At 34.8% G+C, this 20734-nt stretch overlaps 1 protein-coding gene across 1 annotated transcript; it reads right to left on the bottom strand.

Moving 5' to 3' along the window:
* Nucleotides 1-526: 526 nt before the first annotated feature.
* Nucleotides 527-20407, bottom strand: LOC128159910 (DDB1- and CUL4-associated factor 1-like). Its single transcript, XM_052823132.1, has 37 exons — nucleotides 20212-20407; nucleotides 18752-18860; nucleotides 18240-18390; nucleotides 17962-18078; nucleotides 16924-17061; nucleotides 16271-16622; nucleotides 15716-15849; nucleotides 15460-15561; nucleotides 14916-15074; nucleotides 14529-14569; nucleotides 14264-14402; nucleotides 13695-13904; nucleotides 13141-13310; nucleotides 12783-12902; nucleotides 12262-12361; nucleotides 11054-11170; nucleotides 10618-10689; nucleotides 9979-10060; nucleotides 9592-9731; nucleotides 9225-9306; nucleotides 8834-8958; nucleotides 7813-8016; nucleotides 7135-7331; nucleotides 6540-6615; nucleotides 6209-6270; nucleotides 5983-6046; nucleotides 5673-5744; nucleotides 5487-5543; nucleotides 5244-5320; nucleotides 4929-5010; nucleotides 4281-4514; nucleotides 3708-3798; nucleotides 2784-2882; nucleotides 2529-2605; nucleotides 2061-2144; nucleotides 1692-1779; nucleotides 527-1223 (listed from the first exon to the last, which is right to left on the bottom strand). Exons 2-37 carry the CDS (start codon nucleotides 18850-18852, stop codon nucleotides 1069-1071), a joined length of 4371 nt encoding a protein of 1456 aa, XP_052679092.1. The 5' UTR covers nucleotides 18853-18860; nucleotides 20212-20407; the 3' UTR covers nucleotides 527-1068.
* Between the last annotated feature and the right edge of the window lie 327 nt (nucleotides 20408-20734).

Genomic DNA, 20734 nt, shown 5'->3' with positions numbered 1-20734 from the left:
CGGATACAGAATTTTTTTTACGGGGGGGGGGGGGGGGGGGGGTAGGTTCCGACGGTTTTTTGAGTTTGCCCGGGTGTGGGGAGGGGGTCTTAGGCATATATTTTGCAATTTTAAAATATTAAAAAGTTGAATTTTGCAGGGGGAAGGGGGTTCTAGATTCTAGATCCACATGTTTTTTACTGGCTATCAAGGTCTTTTAAACAGAATTTTGAAACACCTCTTCAATATTTTCTCTTTAAATTTAACCCCTGCCTTTGACTATCACAGTTTGAAAGACCTTGAAAAAACCTTCACGCAAAGATAATGTGATTTTAACCAAGTCTGGCAGAAACTGAACAAGTGATTCTGATGAAGACTTCTAAAATGTAAAAAGGCTAAAGACACACAGAAAAGCTACTATGGTCTGATTAATTAATATGTTCACTTGAGCATTTGGTTCAGATGAGCTAAAAATACTCCCCAGATCACAGTAGCAATAGAGGGAGGGGAGAAGACAGTGTTAATTTCAAAAGATAAATGACCAAAATTAAATAGCATCAACATTTATTGATATCTGTGAAATATTTAATGACTTGAGAAATGTACAATATATCATAACCATTCATAAATTATAAAATCAACATTCTGAGGACACCCATGACAAATAAAACAAGAAAACACAAAGTATTGTCAGCATAATCTCCTTACAGTAAGTCAATGTATGCCCAGTAGCACCTGTAGGTACATTTTGTACAATATCAAAAGAAATGTCCATCATATCAGACTTTTGAGGGAGAACAGATTCAACACAAGTTACTTTCAGAAAATGTGCAAAATGTACACAATTATACAAACTTAACTTTCTAACACAGCTGGTCTTAGTAACCAATACCACATTTTCATCAATGGCATATATAGCAAATTAATAAGTTATTAATTATTGTAAATTTTTTTTAGTCCTTCCCATGTATTTTATTCTTAGAAGACAGTTAATTTTAGTTCATGATATCCAGTATTCATAATGAAAATTCGGATAAACTAGGATATTTGCAATGAAAGTGGTTGAGTTTTCCCTCACATATAACTCGATCATAAGAGTTCAAATAAAGCGTCATCGTCAATATCATCTCCGTCATCATCATCATCATCATCGCTGCCCATGTCACTGAATGAGAAGTCTCCATTATCTTCTTCATTGTCCTCATCATCTTCATCATCGTCATCATCACCGTCTGTAAAGAAGTCTGATGCCACATCAGAATAGAGGATAGCAGTGAAAGCTACATGAATCACATTTCACATATCTTATATTGTTTATTTGATTTCTTTATAGAGGTCCCGTCAACTTCCCTTTTGTTGTTCTCCCATTTCTAAACACACTGCCATGTCTATTTGGCACAGTGCAAAACACATGTAAAATACTGTTTGCTGAACTTAAATTGACATTCATTTTTTATGAATCTCAACAAATTTTAAGTCTTACATGTTTATAAATGTTCGCCAAAAGTCATCAAATGAGTTTGATTTTTCTAATTAACATCAATTATTCACTACTACCGGTATACAGTCCATGAATAAAATACAGGTACCTCATCTATTATGAAAAACATACCCAAGAATACAGTAACTCATTGAACAAGCCCTCTTTTGCACAGCAATTGAGAAAAAACCCTACATCCATTGAAGTCTTTCAATGTAAAAATCTATCATACCATCATCATTCGAGTCATTGAAATCATTTAAAAGATCTTCGTCATCATCATCTTCATCATCCACTTCATCAAGTTCATCATCTTCTGGCTATAAAAATAGGTTAAAAGTAAAACATATAATAAATTATGTATTTATAAAAACACTTTTTAGTCCAAATTAATCAAATAATTATCAAAATTTTTTTTCGTCCAAATCAATCAAATAATCAATTATCAAAAAATTCTTTGGTCCAAATTACTCAAATAAACAATCAATTAACAGTTCAATTTTATTTTTTATCAAGGACAAAAATGATTTCAGGTCAAGACCTAACAACATTACAATGGACAGTTGAGGAGACATACTCCATGAGTTGTAAATTCACATACCTGATCATCTTCCTCGTCTCGGAGTTTTCCAACCTCGTAAAGCTTACAAACAAACTCCTCAGTGCCCAGTTCTGTGTTCAGATTCTAAAAGTGAAATTTACAAAGCAGATATTACATTTAGCTAAAGGCAACCTGGCAAGTAAACGATTAAGTACGTACAGGTACTGTAGATTCCTATTCAAACATGAGGAATTAATATCCTAAAATCCCAAGAAGCACATCTCACCAATTTTAACATGTCACTTTTACTTTTCGGACAGATATAAACTTCATGAAACTATAATAAATTTGACATTCGCGATTTTTTATTCTTGCAATTTGTTACAAAACAGTTGAATTACGTAATGAAGTACTCCCATATATATTTGTAGAATTACAAATGACAAATTAAGGCACTGGCATCATTTCCATCAACAGTTAGGAGTTAACTCCCTTGAAAATTAATCACCACAGATAATAACCACTCACCTCCACCACAGCTAGGTAACAGTCCGACCGATCTGTACACAGGTCCGATATACTCTTGGACCTCACATCCATGGTGGCTGAAAATTAATGTCCCATAAATCAATACAATGTGAGTTTGAATCATTTTATGCTGTTAAACCCCCCCCCCCCCCCAAAAAAAAACAAAAAAAAAAACCCATTCATATCCTGGTCATCAATACTGTAATATTTATAAGAGACAAGGCTTGAATTCTAGGATCCTGGAAGTGTTTGTACCTATTGAACTGTAGTCTGTGGAGTCAAACGTTCTGAAGGTGGAGCTGTACGGACTTCTTCCTTTAAAGTCATCCATCTCCTCATCCATCACATAGATAGCTACAAACATGGAAAAGAGAATTAAAGGGACTTGGACACGATTTGACTTAAAATTCTCAAATTTTATTTTTCCATTTTCAGTGTTTATACTGATAAATATAAAAATTTATAATGCTTTGTCAAAATTTGAAAGTCAAATATTAAGTTATAAGCAAGATACAGAGTTCATAATTCTTTGTTTTGTAAACAAAGCCTGAATGTTGTCATTTTTACATATGTGTTGTATTGGTGTAAGTTTCAAACAAATGTAATTTTCTTTTGTGATACTAGTATTTATGAAGATTTTGAGTTAGTTTTAATTGTTTTTTACATGTCATTTTGTCTAAGAAATGGTTAATCTCTACTTTACATATTTTGTAAACAACTATAAGACTCGAGCTTTGTTTACATAACAACCAATTCTTACCTCTGTATCTCACTTGTAACTTGACTTTAACATTCAATATTTTGGTCAATCATTTAAAATGCACCAGTAAACCATTTTATACATAAAAAATAAAAATAAATTTTTTGATCTCAAATCGTGTCCAAGTCCCTTTAAACATGTATAAAGACATCAGGCAGCAATAAAAATGACTGCTAAGAACATAGCAAAAACATCATGTACACATACACACAGCTGTAAAGAAAGCTAAAGAAATAGAAATATAGTCATGAAAAGACCCAGCATAAATACACAGCATGTACCTCATATATTGATCAATTAACAAAGGAAATACAATGCACCTTAATTTCACTCAAGGCTTTTCTTGCCAATTTACGAATATCATAAATATTATCTTTTTGCTAGCAATTATATAGGAATCTACATTACATACTACTAACCGTAGATGATGTCGCCCCGGTTGTTGAAGCGAATTTGGCACTGGTTTAAGGCAGGGACTGTGTGCAGGAGATGATAGGACCGGATGTCCCACTAGCACCCAGTTAAAGATCAACTCGACAAAATGGTGGCGAAACATGCAGCAGCATATTATTCAAAGGCATTTATCATTGTACAAGTGCCAATACTCAGCATGTACATTGTATTATACACTTTCTCAGACACAAACTTATCAAAATATATTACCTGGAAGGCATTACTATGACCTTCATAACAATCTGAATGTCCAATCTCACATAATTCTTCAATTCATGAAGAATAAAGGTTGCATGCAATGAATGGCCATGGTTTCTTTTGGCTACGATATATTTTTTATCATACATGACAGACTAAGTTCTGAAGGTGAAAAAAATCACTTAATTTTGAAGGCACTACAGGAAAAGAGACACCATATTTACTTGGACCCATCTTAAATCTTAATTAACAGTTTCCACTAAATGTTAATATATGTCTACATCTGTATACTGCTTATTTTGTATCAAAGTCTGTTGAAACTTTATTCACTGAAAGGATACAACTTCAGAGTTAATTATGATTTCCAGTCCCATCGGATGAAAGACTCCGCTGATATTGTCATTGAATTTGTCAAACTTGTGGATGGATTTGCCACTGCGTATATCCCACAATACCCCATCGTTTAGGACCAGTTCGTCTGTGGGGTTGAAGGTTGCACGATTTTCCCGGTAATTATTGGCTTTGTTAGCTTCAAAGAGTTTGAGAATTCTTTGACCCGTTGAGACATCATAGATCTGCAATACGCAAAAATCATATAAAAAGATTGGTATTAACTTATACATGTCCCAGAACTGACTACACATTGTCAGGATTTAAATGTCGTTAGTTTCTTTAAAAAAAAATTAATTGAAAACATGCCTATGGTATCAAAAATAGCCTAAAACATCCTAAAATCTAAAATTAAAAAAAAATAACTTGTCAAAGATGGAAAAATATCTATGTCCATAAGTAAATACCATTTCAGCAATAACATTTTCAAATAACTTTACATCTAGCATTGCACAAATTAAGAAAATCTGGCCTGTCAAAGTACATATAGTTCTTTCTCCATTTAATCTTTCTTCCAATTCATTACATTATTTGACAGTGAGGTAAAAGCGAATGTTAAAAAGTCCATAATGAAAGTAACACAAGGACCAATGACCTACATTAGCAGTTTCCTCTTTGGTCCCGATGATCCGGTCCTGGATCAGTTTACTGAACTCTATATGGCTGTCTTCAAAACTGTACCTATTCAAAAATTGAAGCCAATCATGGTCATTTCAGGTATAAAAAAAAAAAGATTTCTTTCTTGTCAAGGCAGTCATTTTACTTAATTTCTACCTTGTCAATAAAGACAAAATTCAATGTAAACCTTGCTATCTTAATTAAATCAGAAGAATAAACAATAACTATAATATCTGAAGGTTCGAGATATATGTGATGGGGTAAAAAGATGAGGATGTACATTTAGGAATACATACTTGTTTTCCACAACATCCCCATAGGTCCAGACCCCTGATCCATTGTCTGCATAGCTGACCAATAGAACATCATGATCCTGATGGATAATGGATAATGCAATATCAATACATAATATTATTTTCCATGATGAAAAAATTCAAATAAAGCAGTAAACAGAGAGCAGTGAATATCAAACTCAGAAAATTCCTCAAATCTTCATCAATGATAGAGCTTACTGCAGATAATACTAAAAAATCACTTACTTTGGCTTGCTGGAAGTCTTCAATGGGAACCTGATGGAAATTATAGCTGGCAGTTTCCTGGAAACCAAACAATTACATGTATTTGAATAAATCATAAACAAACTGTATTCTAAAATATTTAGAGAAGATCTTTAATGCAAATAATGATTTAAGACAGTACAAATCCCTGACAAGTAGATGAATTACCTCCCCTGACTGCAGACTGACTAGTTTGATGTCTCCCCAGAATGTCCCATACATCAGATATTGCTCATCTCTCTGTCAACACAAAAATACCACCAATAAGTACATTGCATGTATATCACTATAGATAGAGGTAAACCTTTTTGAATTTGAAAGTCTAACTTTTTAACAGCAAGAGTTGTCACAAATGCTCATATCTCTGTTAGCATTATTACATGTAACCATTAATGAATAAACCTCTTCAGAAAGTGAAAGCAAGAATTTTAAACTATGTGCAATACTAACAAGATTGTGCAGAAGAAATACCACTTACTGAAAAGGAACAACAGAGCATCCCTCCATCGTCTGAGTTTCTGTAAGATTGGCAGGGCCTAAACCTGCAAACAAGGAAGGCAAAAGTATTATGGTGGACACACATACTGGAGCATTCTTTGGAATACTCTTCATAAATACACTATGGATACGTGGTTTCAAAACTTTACATTTCAGCAAAGAATTTTGCAAGATTTGTATAAATTATTTCTGTGCTGCTGCCTTACCGACTGTAGATAAACTTCCTGTCCACACTAGCACCTCCTATCCCCCCCACCTTGGGTCCCAACTGCAAAATAAAATCCGGTTTATTTGAAACAATAATGTGTACACATATACATGTGTTCCATCTGTAACAATACCATACATTTCCTTATTACGTTTGATTTGCAAGAAATAAAGCATTAAAAATACTGCATCGTCAATACACAGCAACACAAAGATTCCAAAATCTTCTACCTGGTACTTCCAGTACATTATGGGCTCATTTTCTAAAATATTTATTTGTAGTGTTCAAAACTCAAATGTCTCCTATTTTTTATTGCACACAGTTCTCACCATTCTGTTGTATATCCTGGATGTGGCATTGAGTGGTGCCATTCTTCTTCCTCGAGGCTCGGGACAGCGGTGGGGTCTGTAACGTAACAAGAGAAACAGTACAGTTCAGCACACAATACAACTACATGTACCTCCAATAAATCCTACCTATACATGAAACTACATAAGAACTTTTGTGTATCAAAACCAACTTCTAAACTGCTTGCAGGGAAATAACTTCTGTGAATCTTTAGTTCTTTTAAAAATTTGCAAAAACGTTCTCCATCTTTAAAACAAGGTAATGAACTGATATGCATTCAGTCATATTTATTCTGCTTTACTTAACTTGAGATCTTGAATGCAGAAATATTTTGTGCAAGATGAAGTACATTTCTGAAATTTCTATCATGAATCAATGATAAGATATTTCAGTTTTAAAGTGCATGAAAGTCTACGAGCAGCAAATCAATAATGCCGGGACATGAATCTCGCAAAATTACACGCAATTTATTCATCACACAGAAACAGTTACTTTCAGTACAATTACTTGTACCATTCAAATTTTATCAAATGAATACAACTCCATACATGTAGTATGTTAAACGTGGCCACTCACTTAAACAGAGACATGGGGGGACAGGTGGTGACCGGGTTCCGACACAGAGCATGCTGTTTACGGAGGTACTCTGTCACTATCTTATCCAAGGTCATGTCATAGTCTCCTTGACCCTTTAAATGCCCTTTTGACCTCCAAACAGGACTGTTAAGACTGCAGTCCTTTTCTGTGCTGAACCTACTTTTGCTGGCGGAGCCCTGCAAAATCATGAACATAACATATAAGAATGGTTACAAGCAGAAACCATTTACCGATCCATATGCATATGCTTTTATTAACATGTACATATGTTTCAAGGTTCTCTGCTTGATATATGCAGGACTAAAAAAATCAAAAAATTTGCAGTTACCTTACATATGGTTATGATCTAAAAAATATTTTGCAATCACTTTTACAGCGCAGAATATTCTATTAGAATTAGACTGAAGCAAATAAAAACAGTTACAAAATTTCCCTGTTATTGCAAATTTTGTGGCACATGAAAAAAATCCCTCCCTGATTTCAGGTAATTCATTTACCAATATGTATGATAAACAAATTTTTTTTACACCTTCTCCTGCATCAAAACCATCATCATAATTTGGTATATCAAAATTGTATTGCTTTTACATGGAAAACAAATCTGCATCAGTTTGTTTGAGTTAACTCTTGCAGTCTGATAATAGATGAAACACTAACCCTAACTGGAACAAGGCCAGGTGAGAATTGCTGGTTGTGCCGACCAATGTGAAATCTGATTGGTCCAGGAGTGCCGGGGGTGGAGCCAGGGTTAGTGGGACTCTCCCTCTGACTGCTGGAGTTGCTATAGTAACCAGAACTAGTGGACGGGATGTCAGGGGTGCCGGAGAGGTGGGCAGCGGCAGAGTGACTGATTTGTCTGGACTATAGGGATAAAAGAATAGCAAATTAACAACATTCTTTTCAATGCATGTTTACAAATCAAAAACCTTTTTTTCAAACCTTTTTTGGGAGTTGATTTTAATCAACTCTCCTATGCAGTTACTCAGACAAACCGAAAGTGAAACAGTGTTTGGACCTCAGCACAAATCATTGCTGCTGACAAGACTTAGTTCTTGAAAATAATTGATAAATTTGATGTAATGTATGCTTCAGCATTGTTTTTCAAGGAAACTTATCTATAAATACATTGAAAATAGTCAGATTTTAAATGGTACGAACAATTTAAATATTTTTTGTAGTCGTATGTATTCCTAAGCCAGAGTTCAATATAGTCTTCTTCAACTCGAAGCTCGGCTGTCTCCGTAAATCCTTGTCGGAGATTTACGGTGTCAGCCGAGCGTTTGGTTGAACGAGACTAGAGTTAAATATTGCTTGGATCCATACAATTTTCGAGAAATATTTCTATTACCGATACAAAGTTTGATTGAATTAATGTTATCTTTAAATATTATTTAACATGATTCATATGAGGGTTTCTCAACATTCTTGTCGAAAAAAGTCCAAAAATTCATGTTATAAAAATGTGCGGAATTCAAATTAGAAACTACATGTACTTTTTATGCAAAATAACATATCATTGATTTTAAAATAAATAAACATCGACAAAATCAACTCCCGTCAGTTCTTCAGTACTTTGTTTCTATTCACATTTCTTGACATTTATAAATGTACATACACATATATTACATTAATTTTCATGGAATTTTAAATTCAAAAATTAATGCAATGTGAAACTTACAATTCTGGGGGAGGCTAAATGTGGGGAGGAGAAGACACAGGGTTGAGCGGGTAGGACGTTGGGGGGAGTGATACTGCGGGGCAGGTTGGCCTCCCTCTGCAGAGCTGCTGCTGCCTCCGCTAATCCTGCAACATTTACAATATTTCTCATCGTTAATTTACCAATTTTTAGTCTATAAAAAGAAATCAGGTTATAGGTTCCAATAATAATATTCAATTTGAGAACCTTGGGCAATGAATGTACCACATAGTCTGTTAAATCTACTAGACAATAAATACTACTATCACATTCATGGCCAATGGCAGACAAACTCATTTTTAGATCTCATAATCATCCTATGAACACACAGATTCCAATTTCTCGATAAAATAAATAGAGAAATGCAGACTACCTTTGGACTGTAGGTGACTGTGTATGAGCTGTAGTAACTCCTTCTCTTGGAATGTGATCCTCGATTGAGCAACAATGTCAGCCTGAAACACACAATAGAAACTAAAAATATAATCCGAATTAATGCTTATTTCAAAGACCTGTGCATATATGTATATGCAGCTTTTGTATAGAATTCCTATTTCAAATATTATTGAGTTTTTTTTTATTAATTGAGCAAAACTGTCAGCCTAAAACATACAATGGAAAACCAATAAAAATTCAATTGATTGGCCAAAAATTTAAAGGTTTGTGAATACTTCTAATTCTCTTACACAATTTTCATTTTCAAATCTACTTGAAAATTGACATGAGAGGGCGTTTCTTACCCTTCTGATATCCTCCAGGGAGGCGTCTAGATTGGCGCTGGATTTCTTTCCGAGCACTCTCTCCAGGAGCTCGTTGGCATATTTACAAAACTTGACGTGTTCTTGCTGCTTGTCTTGTAACACTGGCTCTTTCATAAGCACTGTTTAAAAAAATCATGTACATATTAATTGATACTTAGTTCAAGTACTTTTAAAACATCTATAAATGTTTAAGCATAATACATCAGAAGTGGAAAAGAATGAAAATCTTTGTTTTCAATATCAATCATTTGGAGATTGTGCACATGCAACATTCTGATAATGATCCCTCTCTATACATACATGTACATGTATCTAGCAGATTATCTCTTAATTAGATGTATTCTTGTGCCTGACATATAAACTTACACTGAATCTGTCCGTTGTTGAACAAAGGAAGTTTACTCATGATCTGTCTCACTGTCTCTGACCTAGACAAACCAACCAATGCCTGAAAACCAAGAAACAGTTATAGGAAATAATGAAATTGGTCAACATCATAATATGTTTTACGGTGCTACCGTTGTGGCGAGCGCAGCAAGAAATTACATACCTTGCATAATTGTCAACTTAGTGTTTTAGTGCTATTAAGGTATCAACGAACGTCAATGAATTTTAGAGAGAGAGATATTCCTGTTTGTAGGTGTGTAATTTCCCACTTTTAAATTTAATGGTTAGACTATATGCAATATCTGCCTAAATTTTTTGTTTATTTTTTTTTATTTAGTTCAAAATGTCCTATTGTTTATTTCCTCCCTACTCGTATAACGTTACGTAATGCTTACTGTACACGTCTCGCCAAAGCTTGTGTGGTACTCAAAATGTGTCTTCAACCCTCAAGACACCGTAAATTACCAGTTAAATGTCAGCCATTTTTGGCATAGCACCACGAGTGAAAACATTAGAGCATTATGGGACGTAGACAAAAAATTTTGTTTAATGAACTGTAGGTTTACCTCGTTCTTTTTCCCGCGCACACTGGTTCTTAAAGCTCGCTTTGTTTCTTACCTTACACGCCAGCGCCCTGATACAGTCTGCATCTGTAATTGGGGTCTTGATGGACAATAACTTCAACAGAGCCTTAATTCAATCAAAAATAAAAATACATTTACTTTCACAGTACATATACAGTAAAACACACTTATAACAAAGTCCCAAGGACGGTCAATTTTACTTCGTTATAAGCGTAATTCGTTATATCCATCAAGTTTACAACATGAAATAAAGTCACAGGTAATGAAAATCACCTCGCTGTAAGCGTCAATTCAATATAAGCGTGTTCGCTATAACCGTGTTTTACTGTAGATATATCTTACATGTAAAAGTACCAGGTAATTGAAAGAAATTCAAGAAAATAGATTTATTTTTATAACAAATATATTTTTCTTTTAATAATTCAACATATCCTCCAGTACATTCTTGTTAACCTTGACCCACTTCTTACCATGATCCCATTGTTGACCCTGACCCCATTCCACATCTTACTGAGGACGTCTTCTCCCACTTTCAGGTTGATTCTTTTTTTAGATCCAGCAACAAATCTCCCTAGTCCTCCTCCCAGCTAAAAGATGAGGTCAGATGTAATGAATAACATATTACATAATATCATAGTAATGGCAAAGTAAAACAAGCATTAATCCAAAAAGGTCTAAAGATAACTAGAGGTACTGTGAGCAAGCTCACAATTGATACCCCCCGCTAAGAAAAAAATCATAACGCGTGTATTTTTGCTATTATAGAAAATATTGGATGAATCTATTTCACTGTCCATTTTCTATAAATAACAACTGCTTTATTTTTGAAAACTGTTAATTTTAAGCTTCTAATATTTCCATTAATACAACATATGACACAGACAGAATTTAGCTTTTTTGAAACAATGACCTTGAACTTTCTCAATTGACCTTGGGTCAAGGTCATGACACACCCTTTAATCATAAGCAATCTTTGTGTGAAGTAAGAACTTCCAATGTTTCCCCATAAGAAAGATATGGACCGGACACGAATTTTGCACTTTTTCTGCCAGTGACCTTGACCTTGCCCGAATGACCTTGGGTCAAGGTCATGACACACCCTTAGGTCATAAGCAATCTTTGTGTGAAGTAAGAACTTCCAATGTTTCCCCATAAGAAAGATATGGACCGGGCACGAATTTTGCACTTTTTCTGCCAGTGACCTTGACCTTGCCCGAATGACCTTGGGTCAAGGTCATGACACACCCTTAGGTCATAAGCAATCTTTGTGTGAAGTAAGAACTTCCAATGTTTCTCCATAAGAAAGATATGGACCGGACACGATTGCACAGACAGACAGACGGACAGACGGACGGACGGACAAGATGATTCCTATATACCCTTCCAAACTTTGTTTGCAGGGGGTATAATAAAATGTTAAAGTACATACAACATAATACATATACGAGCAATAACTAAGGCAGTAACTTCGTTGTTTACACTGAGGACTAAAATCTGCCCTCTCTACAAAGTCCATACCATATAACTACAGTGAAGGTTGTAACTGAAGTATTAATACTTTGGGACTACAAGCTAAAAGTTGTTGCCTACCCTCTCCAATGGACTGATACAATAAAAGTAACAATGAAAGCAGTAACTGAGTCATATAAGTATACAATAAGTACTGCATTAAGCCTACCCTCTCCACGGGGCCACACACACAGTTGATGATGATGTTGAGGGCAGACTTTTGGACCTCTGGATCTTGTAGCTCTCCCTCTGCTAGACCAATCAGCACACTGTAAAATATATATAAAACCCTGATTGTCTAAGGAGTTCTCATTACAAAGCTATCATAAGGCTACAGCTTAAAGTACATGTACCTCATGACAAAATCACATTAACTAATGAACTATTCCCAAAATCATTTACGTATCAATCCCCCTCCTCCTTCCTTGAAAAAAAAACCCAACTTGTAGAATGTAGATTCCATTGCATACTTGGAAATATTTGATTTGATCTGATGTTGTTTATTATATGGATAGTGATATAAACCAAAGGCAATTTCATAGTGATTGATTATATCCTGATCATGCCTGGCACAAAATCTCAGCATTTACAGATCTCAACTGAACCATCTGTCATCACTCTTATATGTAACAATTGCTACTAATCTTCTGTCTCTCCAAGCTTCACTGGTGGACCCTGTTGAAGGTTTACCTGATGGCTGGTGTTGAGATGTTGTTGTACATGGGGACAGACTCCAGGAGGGCCAGCTGAGACTTGGGTGTGGCCACCAACACGTTGATCACATCAAGAACGTTCTTTATCATTTCTGTTCTGTAGGGACAAAACATCACAGACACAAATCATTCGGCCAACTAACATTGTCTTTCAATATAATTCAATAACATGTATACAATTTTCTCTAAAAAATCATAAACAAAATTCTAATGTAATTAAAATTTTTCTAAAAACCCTAACTGTCCTAAATTTTATTTTATGAAGCCTTCAATCTTCAAAACTGTTTCTCTAATATGACCACATTAACAATAAACTGTTTGATGTTATTTCTTACTTTCCAGTGAAGTGGTTCCACGTAGGGGCCAGTGCAATCAGCTGACACATTAGTTTGATCCCGCCCAGTTTATGACATGTGATTTCGGGTGCCCAATGAACTCGAATCGGCATCAGCTCCATCATGATCTCAATGTTCTCCTGAACTAATTCTGGTGTTAATTTCAAAGCCTAATGAAAGCAGAGGCAATAAATTACATGTACATACAAGACATTATAATTATATTGAAACAACATCTTCCTGAAAAAGCAACAATAAAGATGAAAATCAAAATTCATATTCAGTGACATAAGATAAAGGGAAATAATTCAATTTACTATCTGGTATTAAAATTTCACAAAGATTGCTGACAAAAAAGGATAGATCTTGCAATAAAATTGCAAATAGAAACACTGCTTGATGCATTTTACATAGAATTATTATAAAATTTAATTTAAAAAAAATTGAACCACCTTGACTTTGCCATTTTGAATTTCAGCATTGTTTCCCACAGATAATTATGGCAGGATCCTAATCATCAAACTTGCCTTAAAACAGAAATCAAGATTTTATACCTTATACGGAGGGATTTCGTGAATGGGCGAGTTGTTGTCGTCGCTGCGAGCATGAGACCTCTTAATCTCGTCCACTTTGTGACAGATGTGGGCCTCAAAGTATTTCTTGAGCGCGAGCGAGACGTGGCGTATGAGCTGCTTCATGGTGAAGATCTGGTCGTCTCCCACCTCTCTCTGGTCGTCCACATCAAGGATCTGTAGGGTGCTGATCTGTGGACACCAAAGCAAAATTTTAAAAAGTCATCCTTTGAATTATGATATATTCAATTGATTTTTTATTGCTCGTGATCTCTGAAAAAAAATCATTTGATAGACAGTTAAAAATGGCTGACATTCATTAACATTCAGTTATACTTGAAAGATGCTAAAATCACTTATTCATTTCTACTATATGTTTATCAGATTAAAAATTGTGTGTCATTTCACCATAGGGAGTTGAGAATAACCACTTTTACAGTATATATACAACTGATATCTCGGAGATAACACTACTGTATATCAATGACTGATAGCACCTTTTTTGCCAACAAAATGAATTACTCTTTGGACAAAATATTTTATCAACCTACCACATTAAAAAGTCTTCTGAGCCCATCTTTCTGATCAAACAAATTTAGGATCACCCTGTAGGGAAAGGCTTGTCCAAAAAACATGGCAGCATGACAGCGACTTGAATCATGGGAGCACTCAAGCAACCAGAGAGTGTAGCTATCATTGGAGAGGAAAGTTTAAGCAAATATAAATAACAATCACAAATAATGCTGCATTTACTTAGAACTAATTGCAACGTTGGACCTTTGAGAGAGAGGATATAAAACAACAATAAAAAGTTACCTGACTAAATCTTGCAGAGTCCTGTCTGGTAACAAACAGACCTGAAAATATATGAATCATGGAATTTTTTTTATTAATTTTGAAATCTTCATCCATCCTCCACAATAATCAGCATTTAAATTGACATGTATTATGGAATCATTTTTAATCACAATGACCATGGTTTAAATATTCTTTTATTTCTTTAAGGTTTGTGCAGAAGTAAGTTTATGGATTATGTTTGTAGGTCTAATGGAGAATGAATTTGATTAATATTCATTGAGGATGTTCATTTTTTGGGCGAGAGGTACAATGTACCAACAAAATCTATAAAAATCATTATGAACCATTCTAATGAAACGGAGAGAGAGGATATGATTATGTATATGCCATTCTATAAGATCTCACCCTTTCCATGGCGTCCTCAAAGTAGGAGAGGTAGTAGATACAGAGTGAGACCCCACAGGCAGCCACAGAGGGGCGGGGCACCTGCAGGGCTTTCTGGACCCCCTGCATGGACAGGAACTCTATGGCAAACTTCTTGTGACACAGTAAGTTAGCAGTGTACTGAAAGATGACGACATAAAATATTTACTGTGGTTTCATTAATATTCAAGGGTATCAATTTTCGTGGATAAAGTGAAAATCAGAGTTTCAAGGATACGTAAATTCAGGGCCAATGACCCTATCAATACAAAATGATAACAGAAATTGCATTTCAGTGAACATTAAATTTTGTGGATCAACTTAACAACGAAATCCATGAAAATTGGTATTCAATGAATATTGATGAAACCACAGCACATTTTCTTTCATTCAACAATATTTGAAAATCTTCTAAATGGAGGGTTTAAAGATGTGTATTCAAAACTCTATTGTTAAACTAACATTGGCTATAACAAACTGAAGATACTCAAAACATAATATTTAAAGCACAGATTTCTAACTCTACCTTGATTGCTTCAAAAGCCAGTCTGACATCTGCGTTCTTCTTCAGGTCCATGTAGAAAAACACCAGGTCCAGTGCATTGTGTTCAAAAGCTGCACCAATCAACTGTAAGTCACAAGGAAACTTATTTATAAAATACAACCACGCATATACGGTTTTTTAAAAATCAAAATAAAATTTTTGTGTTGGAAGCCAACTGTTAAAGAGTGTGGCAATTACAATTAACTGAATATTTCTACAAGATTATGAACATGAGAACCTCTTGGTACTCTGCCATAGGTGTGAGGTACTGCAGAATGACCCTCTGTTTCATGGCTATACTGAGCGGCATCAGACTGTAGGTTCCTATCACATAACACTTCATCTCGGCCCAGCTACTGTTACTGCACTCATCTGAAATATCATCACAGAGTTAACTATACCTTTAATTTTACATTAAAAATGATTTCTAAAATACTGTTCACTACTGGTGATCTCAACAGGTATCTATTGTACAAACATGTATCCTTTAAAAATTTCTTTAAGAATTCAAACAAAAAATGGCTAATTGTATTCAACAATATTTACTTAATTCCAAGTAATTAAATGTTAACAATGAAATTAGATTCCTTTACTTTTCAGACTAAAAAGATATTAAGCAAGTATATAGTATAGCAGATTAAGGGTAGAGGTTGTGGATTAACTACATTTACATGTAAGATACAAAATAAATCAATAAATTTTTATAACAAATAAATGAAATATATGAACAGGAAAAGAATCAAAAAGCCTATTATCGAAATTGATTCAGCAGCAAAGGACAAAGAACACTTACTGATGGAATCCTCTCTGATTCGACCTCGCTTGAATCTGTAGAGGTCATCGCTATAGTAACTAGGCGACAGGGCCCGTTTCATGGACTCGCGCCTGCTGTTGCTCTCCGATTTGACGCTCTTTTCGTCCCGTGTGGGACAGCTCTGACTCGAGTCCTGGGGGTTATCTCCTCCGCTGTGACTCCCTGTCGGGCTTTCGGAGGAGACTTTTTTCTCGGGCGACTGTTTGGGCTCCTGACCAAATATACCGAAGTGTCTCTGGTTATCCTCATGACTGTGAGAGGATGTGTTCTCCTGGTTTTCTTTCTCGTAGTCACATTTCAGTTTGTGGAGGCGGGTCAACATCAGTGGAACCTAAAACGTTACATCTGGTCATAAATGTGTTACTTCGAATTTTCTCTGTAAATATTTTCAAATAAATCTGCCGAAATGGTTTAACCATTGACAATAATAAACTTGTTGTACGATTGTATAAAAATGCAAGGGATTATAGAGCAATATCAGTACAAAATTTATCATCTTACTTGATAATACAGACACATTTTAGCAACAAGTTAATGCATCTGTATTATGCAAATATGATCTGCTTGATCATACATTACCAATCATTTCTAAATTTGCATGTTTACAGAACTGGAAGGTATCAATCACTTACCAATGTCCCATTGGCCTCCTTAAATTTGTCTGCGACATCCTGGAGTTCCATGGCCCCAGCAAGAAGCCCTGTGGCATAAGATCTGAGGGGGTCCTCACAAAACTCAGCCCAATGCAGCAGTCTTCTCACCAACCCGTCCTGTGTACACCAAAGGTAAATCGGTCATACATGTTAAAAAATTCATTCATAAGGTACTGATGTTATTTGTTTCCTGTAACATCACAGTTTGATTTCAGATGATACCTCGTGGCAAATTTACATAATACATAATTCTTTAAATCTACTGTCCATCACTAAAAATACTTCTAAAATAATCATCATACAAGTTCATTAAAGCAAGTTACAATTTCATGATGAAGTATGCATGCTAGTTTAAAGGGGCATGGTCACGATTTTGTTCAAAAATTATTTTTCCCGTTTTAATTTTTACAATGCTTCAGAAAGGCATTTTTAATAGGCAACAAAAATTTGAGTGTCATTTGTTGAGTTATAAGCGAGTTACAGAGCTTGAAATTCTTCACTATTTTGAACGTTGAAGTAAAAATTCCAGTTTGAAACCTCAAACGAATGTGTTAAACGTTAGGAACTGCTTATCTATGCTTAAAATAAATTAAATGATACACAAATAAGCTGGGAAAAGGTTTTTAATTGGTATATTGAACCTATGTAAACAAAAACAGGGAATGAGCCTTGTTTACATGACAGAGAATCGTGAGCCCCGTATCTTGCTTGTGACTCTACGAATGACTCTCAAATTTTATTTGTTAATTAGAAATGCATTTCTAAAGCATTGTAAATAATTAAAAAATAAAAATAGAATTTGACCAAAATCATGACCATGCCCCTTTAAAATCATTTTTATCAACAGATACTACCAATTGATAATTTTTGTACTTATAAAAGAGAAACATGACCCTGCCAGCCACAATATTATATGAGTAGTACATTACTCTAGCTAGTCAAAAACATAAAGCATCTTATTACACATCTCTTGACGAGACATACAGATTTTCAGTACGTAACATATAAAGGACGTACAGTTTCTTGAAACACAATGGTGGTCTCTAGTCCCGGCATGACGTCCAACAACAGACGCGATGCGGCGATGTGCAGCTCCGTGTTGTCACGGTTACTCATTAGGTAGGTACTCACTAACTGCAATTAATGAAAGATTAAAAGTGATATTCCTGCATTCACAGTTAAACTGCTGTGTTTTTACCTGCATTTTCATCATTACAAGTAAACTCTATACCTTTTTCACAAACTTGCCAATAATAACAATATTGAAGTGTTAAATAGAGACCACCATGTGTTACCTTATTCATAAACTCTTCACTCTTGAACAAAGTCTTCATGAGGTGACCCAGAGCACATGTGGGTACTGCCCGCCCGGGATGTCTGTCATCAAAGGGGTCAGGGTCCATCTTATAGTATTCTTCTGTCTCTCTCTCTAGTAACTCGGCCATCCTGCAGAATTAAAACAATGTGACGATCAGTAAGCAAATTGTCTAATTATACATTTATCATGACTTCACCTGCAAGCACATAACATATATTAAAACTTTTAAAGTTCGAAGGTTTTCTGACTCAATTAGAATTGATCGCATGCTACATTACTTAAAAATTTGCAAACAAGCAAAAAAATTAAAATAGGTATGCTAAAAAGTGCATTTGTAAAAATAACTGACTGCCTGAAACTTAAAAATTAATTTTCTGTTTAAATTTCTTTCTAACTGGTCACTGCTCATACTTATTTTGAAATCTTAAGGAAGAGAATCAGCCCCTTCCTTCCACACACCAACAAACACACACAGACCACAGTGTATACCTGTGTAGAGTGTTCATCACGTTGAAGGATCCATTGTTGTGTTCCCTCACCCATTCTTCTAACAGACTGTTCAGCTGGGCCAGAGAATCCAGAGCAGCCATGATACAGGCTGAAAAATAAAATCAAGTTGTGTGAAAGTGAAAATGTTTACCCAGCATTAATGTCTCCTAAAAGCAAATTCGACCATATGCCTACATATAAAAAAGATCTTTCACAAGACAAGCATGATAAATATATATGCTAAATTAATCACTTGGAGATTTCGGATAACTACTAAACTAGTTTATGTGAATATGGTATATTCACAATTAATGTTAAAAGACTTTTCAGGTTTTTTTAGGTTACATGTATGTGGTTATTTAAATGTTGTCTTTCCACAGCATAACATCAACAACTGACGCCACTGGTATCAATCCATTATATTGTATATCAAAACAATTTGTTCCTCAGTGGTTTAAATTTCAAGCTTGTGAACGGCAGATCTTGAGTTAAAATCTGCCTGCAGCTTTTATCCATATTCACTAATTAAATAAAAAAAAAAATGTTTGCCCAAAATTTTTAGCCTATTTCACTTCTATCACCATCATCACGTCTGTATACTTATAATCTTTTACACCAAGACCATGCTGTCTTTAAAAATAAAGCCTCTACTGCTCATTTGAGAAACTATTTCAAACTTATAACACAGTGAGCCACCTTTATTGCCAAATACAACTTAAGTTGAAACTGAATTTTAAGATATAAACTAAGAGGAACTGGACATAGATTCAGTGAAGGAGTCAGACAAATAATCAAGCTATGTTTAATTTCTACCACAGTAGTCAGCAATTCAATTAGTTGCTTTGCTTTGTAATAGAAGAGGAGGAATGACCACAAATAGGCTCGAACTCGAAACCTTTCCGTTTAACCAAAGCACCACCTATTGAGCTAACTGGTTAACCCACTCATAGCTAGTGCTAGGAGGGGCTTGGCAGTACTGAGCCTATAAAAATACACACTATTACAGCTCTATAAGTTTTGTGACATTAGCTTAGATGCTAATTAAGTTTTAATTAATCTAATCTAAGAACATAACATTTGAAAAACTGTAAAATGTATTTTATCCGTATATTTCGAATTTGCTCCATTAATGAGATAATGAAAAATTAATTTAATAACCCTGATAGTTTTTTAACATTTATCAGTAAAATATAGTGGGAACTAGCACCATTTGTGGTAATTATAAATGCGGATTGACTTTATTTTCCTTCATTTCTTGAGAACATAAATAATATCTGATTGTTTTGAAATGATGTCACTAGACAGCTAGAGTTCAGATTCTCAATAGCGAGTGCCATTTTTCATCAACCAGTCAAAATCATCAATATTTTCATCTACGACACATGGTATGTATCTCATATCTCTTTCTCTATTTTGAAAAAAAAAATTGATGTTAATTGCAACAACAAACCAAAACTAACCTGTCAGTTTCGATTTAAGTGAATTTCAAATAGTCTGTCAACGAACCAAACAGAATTACATAAAAACTATACTTTTCAGTTGAGAAAACGCAGAAGCTCTAATACGTTTTCAATCATACATTCGCTGATTAAATGAGAAAACGTGAAGTGATTAGATATTTCTCCATTTCCCGCAATCCACCATGCTGTTTTTAAACGAAATTATGTAAAGCTAGTACAAGCGATATTTTCGTAATATTGGTTTTAGTTAGTTCGAACTACAACTTATTCGATAAAAGCCTTTTCAATATTTATATACAACACATGCATCATGCAGGATACTTCTGTCAACGTGCAAAATAATTTTATATTGATATGCTAGGATAGCTGCAGATCTGTAGCTCTCTGGTTGAAAAAATTCAGATAGACAAACCAGAGAGCTACAGTTCCAAGCGTTGTAAAAACCTCCGATTTACGCCGCCGTTTTTGTGTCGCTCGCTTCGGGAATTATATCCGACTTTAAAAGCATTCAACCGCCTAAAAA

The sequence above is a fragment of the Crassostrea angulata genome, chromosome 8 (assembly GCF_025612915.1).
Source record: "Crassostrea angulata isolate pt1a10 chromosome 8, ASM2561291v2, whole genome shotgun sequence".
In the NCBI taxonomy this organism is placed as follows: domain Eukaryota; kingdom Metazoa; phylum Mollusca; class Bivalvia; order Ostreida; family Ostreidae; genus Magallana; species Magallana angulata.
This window is presented reverse-complemented; position numbering and strand designations above follow the sequence as displayed.